Below are 22,006 nucleotides of genomic sequence, written 5' to 3'. Positions count from 1 at the left end.
TATATGTAAATATCTGACAAAATACATATTCATAATACATAAACAACTCAGTAAGAAGACAAATATAATTATTAAGAAGTGGGCAAAAATATCTGGAAAAGTATTTTAAAATGAAAACATGAATGACCCATAAGCACGAGCTCAGAATCATGACTCTATCTGAAAAGCAAATTAATGCTGTAATGAGGGATGTCTACGTACTTATAAGAACAGCAAAAAGTGAAAGGCAACAATATTAAGTGTTGGTAAAAATGAAGAGAAACTGGAATACACATGCACACGCATTAGTGGAGGGAAAATGAAATGGCCAAGCACTCTGGAGGATGGTGTGGAAGTTTCCTCTGAAGCACACTGTTGTATCACACAACAATCCCACCTGTCAGTATCCACCCAAGAGAAATGAAAACCTATGTCCCCCATGAAGGCACACATGGAGCACCTTCAGCCGTGCTAGACAAAAACTGGAGACAACTCAGATTTCCAACACGCGAATGGATAAACAAGTTGTGGTGCATTCGTGCAAAGGAGTAAAAAGAATGAACTCTGGCACATAACATGAACGAATCTCACAAACAACGTCACACCTAAGAAGTCTTACACAGAAGAGTAGATGGCGTATGAATGCAGCTATACAAAACTCTCGAAAAGACAAATACGATGTCTCATGACAGAAAGCAGAGGGGTTCCCTGAGGTTGAGGCTGGGGAGAACTGGCTGGAACAGGTACAGTGGAATCTGTGGTTTTCACTTGAGAGTAAAGACGAGAGGCGGTGAGTGAGGGGAGTGAGAGAGGAAAGGGCAAACACTCCCATTCACTGCTTCTCTCCCCAGATGCCTTCAACGGCCAGGCTGAGCCACACCAACTCAATTCAGGTTTCCTAGGTGGGTGGCAAAGGCCCAACTACTTCACGGCATCAGCGGGAAGCCAGAATCTGAAATCAAACCCAGTCACTCCAATGTGGGCTCCAGGCCTCCCAAACGGCAGCCTAACGAGGCCGAACGCCTGCTCCAGCACAGTGGGAGCTGAGTGATGCAAATGTGTATCTTAATTTTGGTGGCAGTTTTTCAGATGTACAAATGTGTCAAAATTCGCCAAGCGTACAATTAACACAGACACATTTTACTGTGTACAAAGCACACCTCGATAAGGAAGGAACCCTGATGGGAACGGCAGTCTCCCATGATCAGCTCCCTCTTGTCACACTACTGTGCTCTGCAGCTCCGTGGGCACTGCCACATGCTGCTGTGCCCCAACTGCCTTCTGCTCCCAGGTTGGCCCTCAGATCAAAAGACAGGAAAGCCCCCAGCTCCCGTCTCCTTCTTACATGTTCTCCTTGCTCCCTGTGCGTGCAGAAGGAATGACACGAAAATGCCACTGGGCCTTCAGTGGACACTACTCAGGAACAGGCGGGGACCTCATCTTTGACAGACAAAGTTCTCAACATTTCAGAGTAGAAAGCAGCCCAGGAACAATAATCTGGGACAGGACATCCGTCCTTTGATGCTGCCCCTGGGAGTCAGGCCTGGCGCTGATGGGACATGGGAACGCTTCCGAGCTCATTCAGTATGTGCAACACTCTCAGAAAGAAAGAAACAGTTCCTGGCGTCTAAGTATAAATCACTCAGAACTGAAACCAACTCATTCTCCCATGGGTTCTTTAAAAACAGTATCGCCCTGGACCTAAAGAGCATCGGATGCTCACATAATTCCTTCTCTCAACCAACGTTATCTAGTCTAGTATCTCCCGATGACTCTCAACAGCTACCAACCAATCCAGCCTCTGGAATTACAGGATCAAACCAGTCTGCCCTTACAGCAGCACAGTCTGGGTTACGCTAAGAAACTGTCACCTCAGCTCCTACAATAATTACACAAATACATTTAGTAACTGAATTTTGCTAGATCTCAGCATTTTCATTTTCATTCTTTCTGCTCAAGATGGGTATGTTTTCCTATGTGGGTCAGGCAACCATCTATTTTCCATACCTTTCCACACTTTTTCCTTAATACAGATTACAGCAGTAAAGAAACCATCTTCTTCACAGGTAAAATTAATTTAAATCAGTCTCATATTTAATAGCGCTAAACAGTGCAAGTGAATTCAATTTAAACTTATTAATTCACAGGAAATGGCCCCATGTAGCAATTTTATGTTTTATTACTAAAAGCATTCTTATGATATTTATCGAAGTCATTCAACATTAGCAGTTTCCAAAGTATGAAAATAACATTTAATAATAAAAATCCAAACTATATTTTATAATTATGAGCATATACACAGATCAGAACTGGGAAAATTTTAAATTTTCCACAGGTGTCCGAAAGGTAGACTATCTCATTATAATTTAGTGTCGTTAAAGGGAAGGACAGGAGGAAGGACCAGAGAGAGCCGGGAGAGGGGGTAGAATCCTCATAACAAAATATTAAACAGTGCTCATGAGAATGAAGTTTTCAGTATTGCTCATATAATCTCATTAGCACAGGCTGCAAAAAATAGTGCATTCAGTAATAAAACTGAGTCAAACCACAATTATAAAAATTTTATGAAACACACAAAACACAATTATTTCAAACCATCTACTACTATAGGAAGGCTAACTGAGCCACAACAAGCTGTTTGGTTTTTCCCCCATTTTTTAATGCAAATGGATAAGTAGCTCCTATGCTTGGTCAGTACTGATGCTTACTTCATCACAGTACATTTCACCTATTACAATACAAGAAGCACCAAGCATTTTAAAGCTCCGCAGAACAGGAGTACAGACAAAAACAGCATATGAAGGATTCCCATTACTGGAACAGAGAATTTTACACAGAGTTTATGAAACTGACAGCATTAGAATTCCAATTATTTTACTGTTAACTTCCTCCTTCACTACGAAACAAAAATTAAATATTTACCTAGTACTACCTAATTTAAGGATGAAATTTGTTAACTGAATGTTAAAATAATTTTATTAGCTTACTGATAAGCTGAATAAGATGTTCTTATAATGTAGACTACCTAACATTACAGGCAGAAATAACTATGGCAATTTCTTAAGAACGTTTTAATTAAAATGTTACAAGCATATGATATTTCTGTGCCCCGTCAGTTTGGTTTCAAATATTTATATATAAAAGGAAGAAAAGTTGTTTTATACATCATCAGTATTTCTAATAAGTATGCTCATAATTTACAGGTACACATTACAAGCTTCTGGGGGAAAAGTAGGTAATTATTATACCAGTTGTTATTTTTTAAGCTTAAGTTGCCCAGATGCAGATTTTTCAAACACTCTATGGGTTAACATAAAATATTTTATTTTTGAAAGAATTTTATTGTTTTTGATGGCAACTTACGCAATCGCCTTGGCATAAAAAATGAAAGACAGAAAGAAAACTATGTTACGCTATGAAGAGAACAAAAGGGCCCCACCTGTTTCAACCTCATGAAGAAAGTCTCTGTGAAAGTCTTGCGGCTGAAATACCAGAATCGCTCGTTTGCAGGGTACACACGGACCACGGTCTCCAGGAGAAAACGGACAGGCTCCACCACCTCTGTGACTACCATGTCCACTGCCACAGTCATGTACACCCGCTTATCTGTGGCAGAAATCGTCTGGGTTTATACCTCTTTGATTAAGAAAACAAAGGTTCCTCACTTCTGAAACTACTGAGCTTCTTAGTAATAGGACCTGCTATACATTTACTTTGTAATATTTTAGTATCAATCTGATTCAGCAGTTAACCAAGTGCTCAAAGTATGTTTATCCGACACCAAGGATCCTATCTGAATCAGCTGTCCAAATCTCCTGACACTCTTTTTTCATTCCTCACATTAGACCCCTATTATATAAAATAAGCAAAATAAAATCTTCACTGTTGGTCACTCTATCACATTTCCCAGAGAATCTCTGGAAAACCACAGAGATCTGTCCTTTCCTCTTATAAAAAGATACACTAGCAATTATTGGCTCTGTTTGATGAACTGCATAGGAAGAACAGTTAAATAAAAAAAAATGCTCAGCATTCTCTATTTTAAACATGTATACGTCAAATATGATTAATACAAGTATGTCCACGTTGTATGTCTTAAAGGAAGTCTCTGGAAATTTGTCAGTACCCTCATTGTTCATAACATATATCTACCCTTGGGAAAACCATTAATCAAGGTGCTAATAAAACAGTTCTGTGAAGTTTTCATATACATATATGTGTGCATGTGTCTACATTCATGTATGCTTATACACACACACAAGGAAATACATATATAAGTATATATCAAAAATTTGTGGAAAGATGGAATTAAAAGATAAGTTCATCTTGGTGATAAAAATTTTTCAAATCCATGCATATAAGGGCTCTTCAAAAAGTTCATTAATGGGTTGGTACCGTGGCTAATGGGTTAAGATGCCACCTGCAATGCCAGCATCCCATATGGGCACCATTTCGAAACCCTGCTGCTCCACTTCCAACCCAGTTCCCTGCTATTGCACCTAGGAAAACAGCAGAAGATAACCCAAATGCTTTGGCCCCTGTACTGTAAAACTTCAAACACTTCCTGTAAAGTTTAAACAGGAGTCACTGATAATATATTCATCAGGAAAATCACATGAAGGAGACCAAATGAAGCTCCTGGCTTCCAATACAGCCCAGCCCTGGCCGGCCGTTGCAGCCATCTGGGGAATGAAACAGTGGATGGCGCGTTCTCATTCTCGTTCTCTCGTTCTCTCTCTCTCTCTCTAACCCCTCTCTGTAACTCTACCTTTCGAATAAAATAAATAAATCTTAAAAAATAACTTAAAAGTGCACAAAAAGTTTGTGCTATAGAAAAAAAACTATGCATGCTCTGTTTGAAAAATAGAAACTTTGAAGTCAATGCAGATACTGACAGTAAACTTCCACTGAGCACATTTGCAATATTCATCAAACTTCTGTGATGTTAGTAAAATTATGGCTATTTGCTTAGGGTTCATTGTTTCTATGATCTCACTGAACTTTTCCTAGGAGGGATCAATATAGGCCACCTAGCATAAGGGCTAAGGGAAAGTGCTCCCGCCATCACTGAAGACTGGCAGTCAGCACTAAGATGAGCATGCAAAAACAGACCCTGAGTAAAACAGCCCTGATCTTCCATTACTTCACTCGTATCTTTCTACACTTAGTAATCACTTGAAGTCTCTTAAAAAAATTAATAAAAGCAGACACACCCCATCTCATATCAGAGTGCCAGGGTTCAAGTCCACTTCTGACTCTAGCTTCCTGCTAATCTGCATCCTGAGAAAAGCAGGTACTGGCACAGGTGGCTGGGTCCCTGTCACCCACCAGGGAACTGAGAACCTGGATCCTGATTCTGGCTTGATCCAGCCCCTGTTGTAGGCATTTAGGAAGTGAAGCAGCGGATGAGCAGTGGATGAGAAATTCTCTGCCTTTAATTTTTTTTAATGTTTTAATTACCAAAAAAAAAGTTTATAAAGTTCTTTTTCTAGAATCATTTTAAAGTTAACTTTTTTTTTCATGTTAACAGAGGGAACATCCTCATGCTGACCCTGGTTAAAGGCCCCTCTGGTTAACTAAAGTCAATCTCTTCTTCTTCTTCTTTTTTTTTTTTTTAAACTGGCCCATTTTTTAATTCCTATATAACTCCATCCTGGCTTAGTCAGTCCAAATGATAGCTTCCCATGGACACTGTTTAACAATCCCAAACCTTTTTCGATTGTTCATTTTATTAGAGGGTAAATGAGTCCTTGAGGATCACCTTCAATTCTAATCAACATTTTCTATGACTGTCAATGAATGTAAATATTAATAAAAGTTATGTGGTTAAAAAAAAAAAACTATGGGTGGATTTCAGATTTCTTTGCACCATGATAAACTTATCCTTTAATAGCATTTTTCCCTTAACTATCTGAAGTACCCCCACATGTATAAAATTGGAATCATGACAAGTGCTATAGACAAAAACAGTGTAGTGTTATCAGCCAAAATTCTAGTTGTCATGTAAAATGTTTATTTCATTATAGACTTCATTTCACTGTAATCTAGAATCTTCTAGGCAATTAACAGTATCTGGATAAAGCAGGAATAAAAAGCACAACAGGAAAAATGATAAATGTGACTATTTAACATTATTGTTAATCAATTTCTAGACATGTTAAATAAAATGAAAATATAAACAACTAGAGAACAAAAGTGTGCCACAAATGAAAGCCTTATTATTATATAGTGCTAAGATGCTGAAGGACAAGAGCAGGAACAATAATTAATGAAAAAACGTAAGTAATCCATAATATAAAAAGGTTAAAAGTATAAATAAAAACATGCAACATTCCAGACCTTGTTTGCTTCCATGATTATCTTTCATAATCTTCCAATACTCCCACCCAATAAAACTCTACAGTGATGGATTAAGTGCAAAGCCCAAATGCTTTCAACATTTATAATTTAATAAAATTAATTCATCTATCTTTTGGGGAGATTCTTTTGAATAATGGAGTTTTCTTCATAGAAGCAAAAGTATGTCAAGGAACTTCAAATTCTAAAAGAATATCTCCATTTTAAATGAGTACCACAATTCTTTAAAAACATAACAAAATTGCATTATTTATGATGTAAAATTTAAAGCAAATAATAAGGGATCTTTAAGAAGAGTCACCTTTTGGTGTTTCTTCATTAAGTGCCAGAAATATCGGTGCATTGGGGTTCCACATGCCCGTAATAACATAGGCTCTCCCATCACAGCTCTTCCCCATGGATTCCTGTAAAAGTTCAAACAGGAGTCACTGATACTGTATGCATCAAGAAAAATTGCTGTTTTAAACTATCTTATTTTAAGCAATCCATTTTACTAAAATTTGGATTTACCATCAAATGGGGGTTTCACTTTCATTGTAAAGTTTTTCACCCTATGGAAGTATTTCTTGAGGTCGGTGCTGTGGTGTAGTAGTTTAAGCTTCTGCCTACAACACCAGCATCCCATATGGACACTGGTTCAAGTCTTGACTCTTCCACTTCTGATCCAGCTCTCTGCTAATGGCCTGGAAGAGCAGTGGAAGATGGCTCAAGTGGTTAGGCCACTTGAAACCACATGGGAGACCCGGCTCCTGGCTTCGGACTGGCCCAAACCTGGCCATCGTGGCCATTTGGGGAGTAAACCAGTGGATGGAAGATCTCTCTTTGTCTCTCCCTCTCTCTCTGTAACTCTGCCTCTCAATCTTTAAAAGAATAGAAAGTATTTCTTTAAATCCTAAATTCTCCTACAGCTTTCTTCAGAGTTTCTACGTAGATGCGCATCTCTTAGATAAAAGGAAGCATATTCTTCCATGCTGAATCACAAAATATACTATCGGGAAGAGGTTCTATTTAACTCTATGCTGGTTGTCAAAATCTTATACACCTATACATAAGGATGTACATAGTTTCTATTAAAAATACAATATAAAATGCTCACCATTTGCCAAACTTAGTTCAAAATGGATTAAAGACCTAAATGTGAGACCTGGAACTTTGAAACTATTAGAATAAAACATAGGCAAAACACTTCAGGACATTAGAATGGGCAAGAATTTTCTGGATCAGCCTCCAGAAGCGCAGGAAATAAAAGTGAAAACAGACAAATGGGATTTCATCAAACTAAAGAAAAGCTTCTACACAGCAAAAGAAACAATAAAGCAGGGGAAAATACGTAAAGAACAGAATATTGAGAAACTGATACGAGGAAAGAGAACAATGGAGAAAATATTAAGAAAACGTAAAACTGCAAATCATTCAGACAAAACACAAAGGCAGACGCTGGGAAGACTGAAGGATGGAGGAGAGAAAGAGATCAGAGACAAAAGGAGAGAGGGAGCAGGGAGTGAGCAAGCAGAAGAGAAAATAAGAGCTCATTGCACAGTAAGGCTTAATTACTGCTTCCTAAAAATTCTTTCATTTATGTTTTTATTTATTTATTCATTCACTCACTTATTTAAAAGGCCGAACGAAAGAGAGAGGGGTAAAGTGAGCGCTAGCTTCCGTCTGCTGGTTCATGCCCCAAATGGCCCCAATAGCCACAAACTAGCAACTCCATCTGGATCTCCTGTGTGGATGGCAGGGACTCAAGTACTTGACCTTTCAGCTTTGGCTTCCCAGGTGCATTAGCCGGGAGCTTATCAACTGGCACCCAGACATCAGATGCAGGCGTTCCTGGTTGCAGCTTAACTAACTGTTTCATCGCAACACCCTCCCCTCCTTCCACTTCTTACACACACACACACACACACATTCACCCCTCCTTCAACTTCTTACACACACAACACCTACCCCTCCTTCAACTTCTTACACACACACACACACACTCACCCCTCCTTCAACTTCTTACACACACACACACACATACACACTCACCCCTCCTTCAACTTCTTACACACACACACACTCACCCCTCCTTCAACTTCTTACACACACAAACACCCACCCCTCCTTCTACTTCTTACACACACACACACCCCTCCTTCAACTTCTTACACACACACACACACTCACCCCTCCTTCAACTTCTTACACATACACAACACACAAGTACACTGGATTACAAGATCAAATATATTTCTAAGTATGGGTCTAGCCATTGGTCTAGTATAAATAAACAGTTAGCTATAAAGATGTACAAACTTTCTGAACCATCTCTAGGACTTTCATTTTAAATTTTATTTTCAGTTCCAAGAAACTTGGCTCCACAGTTCTGAGTTTTCTACTTTTCTTCATACCATGCTGCTGGGTTTTTTCTAGGTATCAATAGTTATACATCAAAAAATTTATTTCCTTATTCCTATACTACAAGAACAATTACCAAAAACATTCCCATTGTTGAAATAAAATCGGGGACCAGCACTGTGGCATAGCGGGTCAAGCTGACATCTGCAGTGCTGGCATCCCGTATAGGGCTGGTTTGATTCCTGGCTGCTCCACTTCCAATCCAGCTCTCTGCTGTAGCCTGGGAAAGCAGTAGAGGATAGCCCAAGTCCTTGGACATGTGGACATGCACCCATGTGGAGACCCAGAGGAAGCTCCTGGCTCCTGGCTTCAGCTTGGCACAGTTCCAGCAGTTGTGGCCAACTGGGGAGTGAACGAGTGGATGGAAGACCTCTCTCTCTCTCTCTCTCTGCCTCCCCTTCTCTCTGTAACTCTGACTTTCATATAAATAAATAAATCTTTTAAAAATAAATAAATAAATAAATAAATAAGTAAAACTATATACTTTTTCAAAGTTTTTTAGAATACATAAAGTGTAAGTACAATTTGTTTTCAGTGTTTATACCAAATTTAGGTGTGCTGAGGAAGCAGTTGAGAAACTTAGATATAACAGTTACCATTATCTAAAGGCCTACAGGATATGGGTTTGGTTCCCCTAGCTTTGAAGATAAACAGCCCCTCAGTCTGAACCAGGCTCATAAGTTAGGAAGCCAAGGCTACCTGGATTAACCTACAGCTAACTACAGTTCTATGGTTCATTATAATAATTCCCATGCTAAATGATAATCCAATCAGCTGCTTTAATATGAAACATGGACCACATAAGAAGTGAAAATGGGCTACTGCAGGATTGGGGCAGGGCAGGCAAGAGTTCTGCAACCACTTTCCCGGAAATTCTTGAATATTCCTCTCCTTTATGAGAATGTACTTCCCTTTCATTGAACAACCATGTAACGTTAAGCACAGTTCAGAGACACTTTCCTCCAAACAGGAGGAAAGTTTTTATGATCACCTGAAGCCATGTTCCTTGTAACCTTGCCTAAACAGTCTTAGTTTTGCCCTCACAGGAAGATGTTAATATACTGGTGCTGGACAGTGAGGGCTGCCCAGTACTTAGGTCTGTGATTTTGTTTCAGGAAGGAATTTAGGAGTGAGTCAGAGAATAGTGAACAGTAAACATCAGGCATTTGATTAAGCGAGCAAAAATAGGGCACTGGCAGCATAAACACTTTTTAACAAGTAGAACTGTCCCTTAGACTTAAAGCAAGTTTATCTAGCCAAGGTTCAATGACAACATAATAAAATACATATATATATATATATATATATATATATATATATATATATATATATAAAACAAGGCTCAATGACAACATAATAAAATATTAGTGAAGACTAGTAACACTAGGTTATAAGAACTGTTGATAACTGCAAATACAAACTATCCGTTTCTCTTTTTGGAAGGGCAAATGCTGGACTTCTAAGTGGTAGACTATTCTACAAGGCAGACCAACATGACAAGGGGCTTCCATTCTACAATTGTATAATCTGAACTTGGGTTTTTAAGGACAAATCTTTGCCCCCGATTCTTCCGAACTCTGATGGACCAGATTCAATGAGGACCCAGGATCTCAAAAGCTAATGCTTCAATGCTTCCGAACCACCTCCCCATGCAATGTCAGGGCTCCAAGAGACTATGGCTTGCCTAAGAAAATGACCTTTATTACTAGTGTGTTCTCGATGGAAGCGAGATGGATCAACCATAAATTTATGTTTCCACATCCAATGTAACTGGTTATCCTTACCTGGTCAGGGTAGTGCTGCTTCTCTATTTCCATGGTTCACTGTACCATCAGAGAGAGCATTTTATCAATGGCTACACTGACACACTTAAAAGGTCTGTTTCCATAGCAAGAATATGAATCAACAGGTAGTAAAAGCCATATTTGGCTCAGAGTCTAACCCCAGCACTTTGCACACAACACTTGGGCACACAAACAGGTGACCAGAAGCCTCAAACGAAGCACTCCAGTACTGCCAGAAAGGCCAGCATCTATGTCACCATGAAATTATTTGTGCACGGTATTATAACTAGCGACACTTAACTGACATGTGCAAAGCACAGGTGAAAGGAAGAAGGCATGCAGTGCTTGTTACCACCACATGTAAACATCTCAGTTCACAAGAGCCACATACTCACTCTAGGACAACTATCTCCTACGCCATTTCTAAATCACAAAGTAAAAGTGTTAATCAACTTCATCATTAGAAGGTATTTCTGTGTAAAAGTTAAGATGCACTGCTACATCACACCCAATACCTACTAGCGAATATGTATTAACCTTGAATACCATTCTGTAAATACCACGTCCACAGTAAGTATACTCTGCTAAAGACAGGTAATCAAGGAGAAATTCACACAGAGAAATGCTTTAAGGAAAACAAAAGCATATCACAATATTCAAATTAATGACAGTGCATTAAAATAAGTGAAAGAAGCCACATTCATTACGGAGATGCTTGTTATAATCATGTATAGTTACTTTGGGCTCAAAGACAAGACTTCGTCTTAAGAAGCCAAATAGATGCATAAATCATAGTCACAACATTATGCTTTTATTTGCTTTCAACTTGTGTATGATTTTTTTGATGGAAATTTTTGTAAATCCCTTGGCTCACAAGTAACTACCTTTGGGTTTAGAAATTTAATGATGAGGGGCGGCACTGTGCTCATTTGGCTAATCCTCCGCCTGCAGTGCCGGCATCCCATATGGGCCAGGTTCTAGCCCCGGCTGCTCCTCTTCCAGTCCACCTCTCTGCTGTGGCCCGGGAAGGCAGTGGAGGATGGCCCAGGTGCTTGGGCCCCTGCACCCGCATGGGAGACCAGGAAGAAGCACCGGGCTCCTGGCTTCGGATTGGCACAGTGCCAGCCGTGGCGGCCATTTGGAAGGAAGGAAGACCTTTCTCTCTGTCTCTCTCTCACTGTCTATAACTCTACCTGTCAAATAAATAAATATTTTTTTTAAAAAAAGGAAATTTAATGATGAGTATCAGCCAGCTAAAATTAACAATTCAGACAATGTAACAAAAGTGAAAAATAGAAAGTAATTTAAAAATATAAAATAACTATTATTTTATCATTACCATATCCAGTAAATGCATATCACTGTTCTTCACATTTCGACCTGGGCTTAATAGCATTCCAAAACATCTGGAAATATTAGGGGGAAGAAAAGGGGAAACAAGGTTAGCAAAAATACATAAAAACCCAGTGAGCAAAAACAGTACTTCTATACAAACTATACAATCTGAACTCTGTGCTTATAAAGAGTTTGAGTCTTTCCCCTGGAAACACCAGAAATTAGAATTCACAGAGATCACAATAAAATCACCATTCATTAATTAATTTAAATTCTCAGGTCTTAATTGCGCTGGTGAAAGATTACCAATGATCAGAAACTGCCATCGAGAAGTCCACAAACTGCTGACTGGCAGAAAACACCACGGCAAGACATGAACTAACTTCCAGGGGGATAGAAAGATTTTATTTGCCTCAGAATTGTTCCACATATGTAGCTTAAGATCAGTTAATACAATTAAATCAAAAAGGAGATTCTTAAGAATAAGACATTGTGTTCTCTATTTAACAGAACACAGAGAAACAGGAAACAAACCAGATCAACAGAAAATCATTACCCTGACTCTGAACAGTCATGTTCACGAGTAGCATCAATATTATATCTTGAGTTTAAAACAAAAGTGGTAATAAGAACTTACTACACAGGCTATCACACTGGTGAAAATACCATCCAACAGACTATTAATGTACTGTTAACTATTGACTATGTGTCTCCTGGTGCTATAGCAAACCTTGAGGAATCCCACCAACACTGCCACCTTATTTGTAAAAGATTTTCATAAGCTCTAAAATTCAGCTAAATCTAAGATTTTTACATTTGTTAGGCATTATTAATTCCATTTTACCTGTATGCAAAATTAAGTCCAAAGAAATTAAACAAGTTACTCAAATTCATATTGCTACTAATTGGACCTCATACCCGCCCACAGCATCCCTCCGCCAACTTCACATACCCACACTTACGTGTTTTCACTGTAGCATCCCACTACAGAGCATTTTACAGAAGGGGTAAACAATGTAACTAAATTAATAACAGTTTTTTTAAGCTTCAAAACAGAGGCAGCTGACCAGTGAACATTAAATCTGATCCTTGCTGTTTCCCAAGGTTTGCTTTCTAAGCAGCATGGTCTCTTCTTCAGTGGCTGGGCTATTAACACATGAGCTTATAAAGTAGTAAATACTCATGCTCCCTGTGAGTGCTTAGGAACACTTCCTTCTTGGTATTCAAATCTGATCAAGTACACAGCAAAGATAAAGTCCGTGAGCTCTAGGGATAACTTTCTCAACATTTTTCTGTACCAATGAATAGAATATAATCTACACAAAGGGATAGCTATTTGAATGTTCAAAATTTTAATATGATTACTATATACTGCTACAATCATTCTCCTATGAATTCCTATAATAAACAGTAATTGCAAACTAAATGGTAACTAATCAAGCAAATTACTGTGTTATTTCCTAAAAACCAGGTCAATGGAGACAGACTTGTCACAATTGTCAAACTTTCCTATATAATTTTGCATCATTTTGCATCTCATAATTTTAAGAGACAATTTTCTATACTGCAGGGCTTTTACATTATAAAACTACTGTATATTAATTATAAGTTAAAATTATCAAAGATTATAAGGAAAAAATAATTTCTCCCCCCCTCAGCTCCCTAGGGAACTAGTGCTTAAAGTTGATACATCCTCTCTTTCTTTTAAAGTTTTTTTTTTTTTCAGAGAAACATTTTATTTATTTATTTATTTGAAAGTCAAAGTTACACAGAGAGAGGAGAGGCAGAGAGAGAGAGGTCTTCCATCCAATGGTTCACTCTCGAATTGGCCGTAATGGCCGGTGCTGCGCCAATCCAAAGACAGGCGCTTCCTCCGGGTCTCCCACGAGGGTGCAGGGGCTCAAGGACTTGGGCCATCTTCTACTGCTTTCTCAGGCCATAGAAGAGCTCGACTGGAAGTGGAGCAACTGGGTCCCGAACCAGCACCCATATGGGATGCCGGCGCTTCAGGCCAGGGTGTTAACCTACCACGCCACAGTGCCGGCCCCTCTGTTAAAGTTTTATAGCATCTTGTTTCTGGTACAATTTAATAATGTTTTTACCATAACATCCTATAATTAAACTCTACCATAAAAGGAGCTTTAGAGGTTTAGATTTTCCTAAATGGAAATATTTGTAACACTATTATCATGATCTTTGATGTACTGCTCTTTAACAGGCTTATAAATAAAAAATCCTGCCCAACCAGCAGGGTACCCTTACAGAAAAGCACCTAGCAGACGTGCCTCTCTGCTTCCTCTTCTAGAAAATGGAATTAGTATAAAACATGAATGTTGAGGGTTCTTCCAACACTAAAATGACAGAATATCAAGCTGTATTAGTCACTTCCAAAATTAAACTTCATTAAGCATACGAAGCTTCCTATGAAGACCAACGAGACCTATTAGGAATAATATATCAGTAATTAGATACTATTAGTAACAAACACCTAATGTAAACATTGTGTCACTGGGGAATTCAAGGCACTCAACTTTCTCTAATTAACTACATAAATAAGGTAAGAAAGCAAATTTGTATGCCACCTATTTTCTCAAACAGCTCATGGTCCAGTATGGGAGGAAAATGAGTAAGCAGGTAATTATAACATAATAGGGTAAGTTCCATGATACCAGTAAGTACAGAAAGGTAATAAAGCAGAGATGTGACACAGCCAACATTATGTGTGACCTGACCCAGAACTTGAATTCAAAACCAAGAATGAGATGACATTATCACTTTAACAATATTACACTGACAACTACATGAAACTTATTAAATGTCTTAATACCAGATACTTCCTGTTACTAAACTTAAATTTTAAAACAACTTCCATATAAGAAGCGTAAAACTCATTTTTTGGAAAGTAAAAGTAACTTGCTGAAAGCCAGACAGCTATAAAGTTATAGGATTGGATTTAAACCCATATCTATCACTACAAAACTGTTGTGTTTTTTTGTTGTTGTTTTTTGTTTTTTGTATTTCTTTTTTTACAAAACAGCCTGCTGGGGCTGGCACTGTGGCACAATGGGTAAAGACACCACCTGCTGTGCCAGCATCCCATTTGGGTGCCAGTTCGAGTCCCGGCTGCTATCCTTCTGATCCAGCTCTCTGCTGTGGCCTGGAAAAGCAGTAGAAGATGGCCCAAGTCCTTGGGCCCCTGCACGCATGTGGGAGACCTGGAAGAAGCTCCTGGCTCCTGGCATCAGATGGGCACAGCACCAGCCGTTGTGGCCAACTGGGGAGTGAACCAGCAGATGGAAGACCTTTCTCTCTTTCTCTCTCTCTCTGCCTCTCCTTCTCTCTCTGTGTAGCTCTTTCAAATAAATAAATAAATCTTTTTTAAAAAAACAGCCTGCCATCTCTCCAGATTATCAGCAGAAAAAGACCATAAATTCATCATGTGAAACTGGACAAGTCGCAAAGTTCAAAGTCTTACTTTCCATATTTCTGAAATATAATTACCTGCTTACATGTATATTACGTTAGTGTAAAGTTGAACTGAAAAAGTCATGGTGAAAATGAACTGTATACTATAGAGGAGTTGCAAATTATAAAGTATTAGCAGCACTATCTATCATTGAGAAGACAAAGTTCGGCCTTCCATAATATTTAATGAGCTTCTACGCAAAACAAAGCTTCAAGTTCCCTTTTAGCAAATACTAAAACTTCAGTGAGAATTTATTACTTTAGACTTAATTGTAGGAAACAGTGAGAAAAAAAGATGTTTGGCAATATGAAAGTTTAATTTACTTTTGCTTTTAGTCTATCAAAGCATTAAGAATTCTATATACCTCCCTGAGGATGAAGGGAGAGAGTGGGGGAGTACACTAGGGGTGCTCTGACCAACAATCAGTTAAAAAGCACAGTGTCATACTAAGCTAAAGTTCTGTTATTAAAAATGAAAAAGTGAGCACATCACCAAAGGGGGTAAAGCGAACTGCAAAACAGAATAATTTAATCACCATTTCAGAGGGATGTGTACAACAGTAAGACTAAATGACTTCATAAAAACTGGAATCCCAATCTTACCTTTGCTACAAGTCTTTCTTCCCCACTGTCGTTTTACCAAAGGGATCAAATAGGAAAAGATAATACAAGCTCTGTTTACTATAGGCACTATAGTGTGGAACTATAAAAATAACCATGCAAGGTAAAATTGCAAAGTAGTCATATAATCAACAGAAATAACTATAATTGTTCTATGACCTTTAAATTTTTTCTCAAAACTAAAAACAAGCCTACTCCGAACACTGCCTGCTGCCTTCTCATATAATTCATTATTCAGAGCAAGCATTTTTTTCTATGCCTTGCCAAGCTATGATACTCCTTTCTTAGGCTGGATCAGCTTCCAATATTTTCTCCTTTGCATTTTCAATGTTGTGAAATGTCTCCAGGAGTTCCTTTAATGTGACGTTTTTGCCAGAGTCACTTCCTCTGGGACTTTAATCTTTTTTCATCACAACCACTTTCCCTATTAATGTAAGTTCATCTTCAAATTAAGAGTATTAAAACTGATCACAACAATCATTAATTAAATTTCAAAATATAACATGCATTAATCTCTGATAAAAAACTAAATTATTTTGCTTTCCCAACCAATTAAGAGTAACACAGGAAATGTAGATAGTGATACATTGTGAGACTGAATCCCTCTATGAATATTCCTAATGTGCAGGCAAGATATCATTAGGATCCAGCCTCTTGTCTGTCTCCCTTAACCCAAGGTGTTCTTGTTAGGATTAACCACTTATCAAGAGCAACTCAATGAATTAATGGAGTGGTACAGCTGGTCCTGTAAGGTTTTATGTCATTTGCTTCTCCAGTAGACAAAATCTGATGGTCAGTATTATCCACAGGAGTTTTGTTCAGAGAGATTCCAGGTCTGAGGCAGAACGTAACTACCACCTGCATGTAAACCCCTGGACCAACTCAAGTCCACCTGGCTTTTGCAGCCATTTGGGGAGATCAATTGATCAATTTCTCTCTCTCCTCCCCTCCCCTTTGCCCCCAACCCTAGGTCACTCTGCATTTCAATAAGTCTTTTTTAAAAATAACATTTTATGTCTTGTTCCTCCTTCCCTTCAAAATGATCCAAAGATTTTTCAAAGCAATTTTTACAACTATACTGCTAATATAAATAAGGACAAGGTATTGGTAGCTAAGCAGTATTTACCAGTGACGTAAAACAATTACATCCCATCTGTAAGTATGCGATATTCTCCCTCCTTTTTTCCCCAACTCCCAAGGCTTTAGGAGGAACAGCATGATGCCCTAGATTCAATTTTATATATTACCTCTTCTTAGCAGTATTTATTACCAAGGCAAAACATGCTTTGGCTCCTTCTCCTCAAATGTAAATAAAAGATTACCTGCCAGCCGCCGCGGCAAGGCAGAGGATTAGCCTATTGAGCCGTGGCGCCAGCACACTGGGTTCTAGTCCCGGTTGGGGCGCCAGATTCTGTCCCGGTTGCCCCTCTTCCAGGCCAGCTCTCTGCTGTGGCCCGGGAGTGCAGTGGAGGATGGCCCAAGTGCTTGGGCCCTGCACCTGCATGGGAGACCAGGAGAAGCACCTGGCTCCTAGCTTCAGATCAGCACGGTGCGCCGGCCACAGCGGCCATTGGAGGGTGAACCAACGGCAAAAGAAGACCTTTCTCTCTGTCTCTCTCTCTCACTGTCCACTCTGCCTGTCCAAAAAATAAATAAATAAAAATAAAAGATTACCTACTTTTCAGGATTTCTTCCTTTAGTTTGAAAAATTAGCCTAGGCATTAAACACTTGAGAATAAACATATGATAGGAATCATTAAATAGCAATTATCCCTGCTATAATTAGGACAATGAGAACACTATCTAAAACACTGGTTGCTTTTTGTTTTAAAAAAAAAAAAAAAAAAAAACAACTGTGTGTGTGACTGGTTAATATCATTAGACACAAATTCAATTAGATACTCCCGGTGAGGGTCCAATCAGGAGAGACAACACAAGAGAATTTGATCAGAGGAAGTTTACTGTAAAGAATGACTGGGGTCTGCCTCTCTTGGAGCCCCCTCCGTGCCACTCTGGCTCGAGGTCTTTGACTCTAATAAACCTCGCGTTTCTCTCTGCCTTGTCTGCCTGGAAATTCCTCTTCCATGTGAGACGAAGAATCAAGGTAATAATGTTTTCTCAGCCACCGTTTCCCAAGTAACATTTTGGTGCCATGACTTGGATAGCAACTCCAACGTGTCCAAGACCCCACTTGAGTTCAACTCCAGCCAGCATCGCATCATCTCACCAGACTGAAGAGCATGTGGACTACGCTTGCTTATTGGAGAATTTCACTCTCCTCCATAGCAGCTCTCATTTTCTCAAAAACACCAGGTCCCTGTCAGCCAGCTAAAAGCAGTTAGCACGGCTGCTGGACTTAAGACTCAGGGGCCAGAGCAATCCCCTGGAGCTGAGACTCTAGTCTAACCCTACTCTTCTGTGTGGATCGGCCATGGGACTGTGAGCAGGTCTCGAGACGAATGACAGATTCTGGCTGGGGCTACACTCCGGTGCTCCCAGAAGGTCCCTTGGCTGGACACCTGACCCCAACTCCTGAAATGGTGTTGGACTGTGAAACATCTTCCCTCCCTCTTGCATGGATTGTCCCTTCGGGTGGGACTGCAGGAAGGCCTCGAGACAAATGACAGATTCTGGCTGGGGCTACACTCCGGTGCTCCCAGAAGGTCCCTTGGCTGGACACCTGACCCCAGCAGCCAGAGTGATGTTGGGCAGGGAAACGCACCTGCCTGCAGGGAGCAAGTGTTCTACCTGCTGGAGTCCTCACAAGCTGTAAAACCAGAGGCTCCACTCTTCACTCTTCTCGTCTCAGATCTTGGAGTCTTGGTCTGCTCCAAAGCAGCTTTCTTTCGCGGGGATCAGCCTGAGGGCCCATCAGGGTGTCGGCAGAAAACTGCATTCTGTTCTTCCTTCTCGGAGATTAATTTGTTGGTGAGACCAGGCACAGCTTGGAGTGAGGCCATGGGTTCCAGGCTCCAGGCCTCAGTGAGTTTTTCCTGTACCCCAGATCCCAACAAATCTCCATCTCTCTGCCCCTCTAAATGCTTTCCATACCTCGCCAGGTCTCCTCCGTTCCTACAAACTCGATTTCCTGGTCCCTTTAACAGCTATTTCCCAGATATTTTGTTTGTTAGTTTTATGTTAAGGTCTAATTATCCCACTTGCAGAATATCAGTATCTTCAGTCATCTAGGAGTAACTGCTAAATGTAAATTGGGTAGGATGGGTGCTGTGGCATAGCAGGTAAAGCCACCACCTGCAGTGCCAGCATCCCATTTGGGCACGGGTTCAAGTCCTGGCTGCTTCACTTCCCATCCAGCTCTCTGCTATGGCCTGGGAAAGCAGTGGAGGATGGCCCAAGTCCTTGGGCCCCTGCACCCACATGGGAGACCCAGAGGAAGCTTGTGACTCCTGGCTTCGTTCGGATTGGCGAAGCTCCGGCTGTTGCAGCCAACTGGGGAGTGAACCGGTGGATCGAAAACCACCCCACCTCTCTGCCTCTCCTTCTCTCTCGCTCGCTGCCTCTCCTTCCCTCTCTGTGAACCTCTGACTTTCAAATAAATAAATAAATCTTTTAAAAATGTAAATTGGGTAAAGGCAAATGAGATAAACGTATCTAAATGCAAACTTTGTTATTCTTAGCACTTTATATATTATGGGAAAACTATTTGGGTTTGCTAAGATATGTTTTTATAAACTGTCCATATGAAAATAGTTCAACATCACTTGAAAGTGGGTGGGAGGGAAGTTATGGGGGAAGGGGGGAAGCCACTGTAATCCATAAGCTGTACTTTGGAAATTTATATTCATTAAATAAAAGTTAAAAAAAAAACAATAAAAAAAGAAAGTAACAGGTTGAAATTTATCTTATTTAGAAAATGTCTTATTTTTGACACAGAACTGGAATCAGATCCTCTGTCAAATGAGGTTTTTGCAATGTATATGTTAGTAAATATTTTGAAATAGTCTAAAAAATCTGTTTAAAAACTGCAGCATCTCCTTTTAATAGTTTTTGTTCAATTGGTGACTCTCAGATTTCTAGCCAGCCCCAGTAAGCTATTTTCTCTTTTCTCTTCCTCTTTAACAATCTTGTTAAAATTGTTCCAAGTTATGAGATGATTCCATGTGCTAACTCTTATACTTGAGGTTTTACTCCCATCTTTATGACCAGAGACCAATTTTGTATTCTGCTGAAGAAATCTACTGCATTCTCTTAATGTTTCTGTTAAGTTCTGATTATCTAAAAACAGCTGAGTTTTGGCCGGCGCCACAGCTCACTAGCTAATCCTCCACCTGCGGCACTGGCACACCGGGTTCTAGTCCCGGTTGGGGTGCCGGATTCTGTCCCAGTTGCTCCTCTTCCAGGCCAGCTCTCTGTTGTGGCCCAGGAGTGCAGTGGAGGATGGCCCAAGTCCTTGGGCCCTGCACCCCATGGGAGACCAGGAGGAAGCACCTGGCTCCTGGCTTCGGATCGGCGCAGTGCACCAGCCGCAACACGCTGGCTGTAGCGGCCATTTGGGAGGTGAACCAACGGAAAAAGGAAGACCATTCTCTCTGTCTGTCTCTCTCTAACTCTGCCTGTCCAAAACAAAAAACAAAAAAACAAAAAACAAAACAAAAAAAAAAAACTGAGTTTTAAAAGAGTTATGGATGGTTCAAATATATACTTATTCTAAAACATTTGGGTGATTGCTTTGTAACAGTGATCAAATCTGGTAGTACGTCATGATGTTAACGGATTCTTTTTCTGCCTTCTTGGCATCTTTGACAGGCATTCAAAAATTCAAAAGTTCCAAATTCTTTGGACTTTGATATTTCCAGTTGAGCCCCTGGAAATGTCAAAGGATATGTCTCATCTTCCAGAGATACCAACTAATAAAGCTATCTGGATTATATTAAAGGTACTGTCAAGATGTGAGGTGGTACCAAATTTTAAGTGGTGATAATGTAAAATGCTACGGATACACATGTCCAAAAGTTACAAAAGTCTAATGAGCTTGTGTTATCAGACATGATGGTTATCTTAACGAGAAAGGCTCAGAGGCCTAAAAAGGCTAAATGTTTTATAAAATCTTGCAGGTACTTTCAAAATACTGCGTGGAGTAACCAAGTGCCTCTTCTTGTTGGTTAAAGAGTTTATAGGGTTTTTTTTATTTTTTATTATTATTATTATTTTTTGACAGGCAGAGTGGACAGTGAGAGAGAGAGACAGAGAGAAAGGTCTTCCTTTTGCCATTGGTTCACCCTCCAATGGCTGCCGCGGCCAGCACACCACTCTGATCCGATGGCAGGAGCCAGGTACTTCTCCTGGTCTCCCATGGGGTACAGGGCCCAAGGACTTGGACCATCCTCCACTGCACTCCCTGGCCACAGCAGAGAGCTGGCCTGGAAGAGGGGCAACCAGGACAGAATCTGGCGCTGGCGCCCCAACCGGGACTAGAACCCGGTGTGCAAGAGTTTATAGTTTTAAACATGGTTACTTAAAGTCTTTTGTCATCCACAGTTTTGTATTCTCCAAAGAAAAAATGAGATTCACTGCTCATGAAGTTAAAACATTGTTGCTTCTATGTTTAAATGTGTCCTTTTATTGATTTTTAGATTTCATTTATTTTATTGGAGAGTTAGAGTTACAGACAGTGAGAGGGAGAGACAGAGAGAAAGGTCTTCCTTCCACTGGTTCACTCTCCAAATGGCCTCAACATCCGGAGCTGCACCGATCCAAAGCCAGGAGCCAGGAGCCTCCTCCAGGTCTCCCACGTGGGTGCAGGGGCCCAGGGACTTGGGCCATCTTCTACTGCTTTCCCAGGCCACAGCAGAGAGCTGGATCAGAAGCAGAGCAGCCAGGACTAGAACTGGAGCCCATATGGGTTGCCAGCACTGCAGGCAGAGGATTAACCTACTGCACCACAGCACCAGCTCAAATGTGTCCTTTTAGGTTCCAAAGGATTTCTTTTCCCTGACCTCTCTATTGTATTCAATTCTTTGGGACACTTCTTAAAGCAGATAAAGCCAATAATGTACTATAGTTTCCAACTTAGAAAAACTATGGGTAATTCAGATTTTAACAGC

General features: G+C 40.0%; 1 protein-coding gene across 11 annotated transcripts in view; it reads right to left on the bottom strand.

The window, feature by feature from the left end:
- Window positions 1-22,006, bottom strand: part of RABGAP1L (RAB GTPase activating protein 1 like) — a 788,918-nt gene that overhangs the window by 638,458 nt on the left and 128,454 nt on the right. For all 11 annotated transcript variants that reach the window (XM_070077150.1, XM_070077152.1, XM_070077147.1 and 8 more), the window contains 3 exons: window positions 11,860-11,926; window positions 6,638-6,740; window positions 3,419-3,585 (listed from right to left, as the gene is read on the bottom strand). In XM_070077150.1, coding sequence (XP_069933251.1) covers window positions 3,419-3,585; window positions 6,638-6,740; window positions 11,860-11,926 — 337 coding nt within the window. The remainder of the gene's footprint in view (window positions 1-3,418; window positions 3,586-6,637; window positions 6,741-11,859; window positions 11,927-22,006) is intronic.

The sequence above is a fragment of the Oryctolagus cuniculus genome, chromosome 7 (genome assembly GCF_964237555.1).
Source record: "Oryctolagus cuniculus chromosome 7, mOryCun1.1, whole genome shotgun sequence".
NCBI lineage: Eukaryota > Metazoa > Chordata > Mammalia > Lagomorpha > Leporidae > Oryctolagus > Oryctolagus cuniculus.
This window is presented reverse-complemented; position numbering and strand designations above follow the sequence as displayed.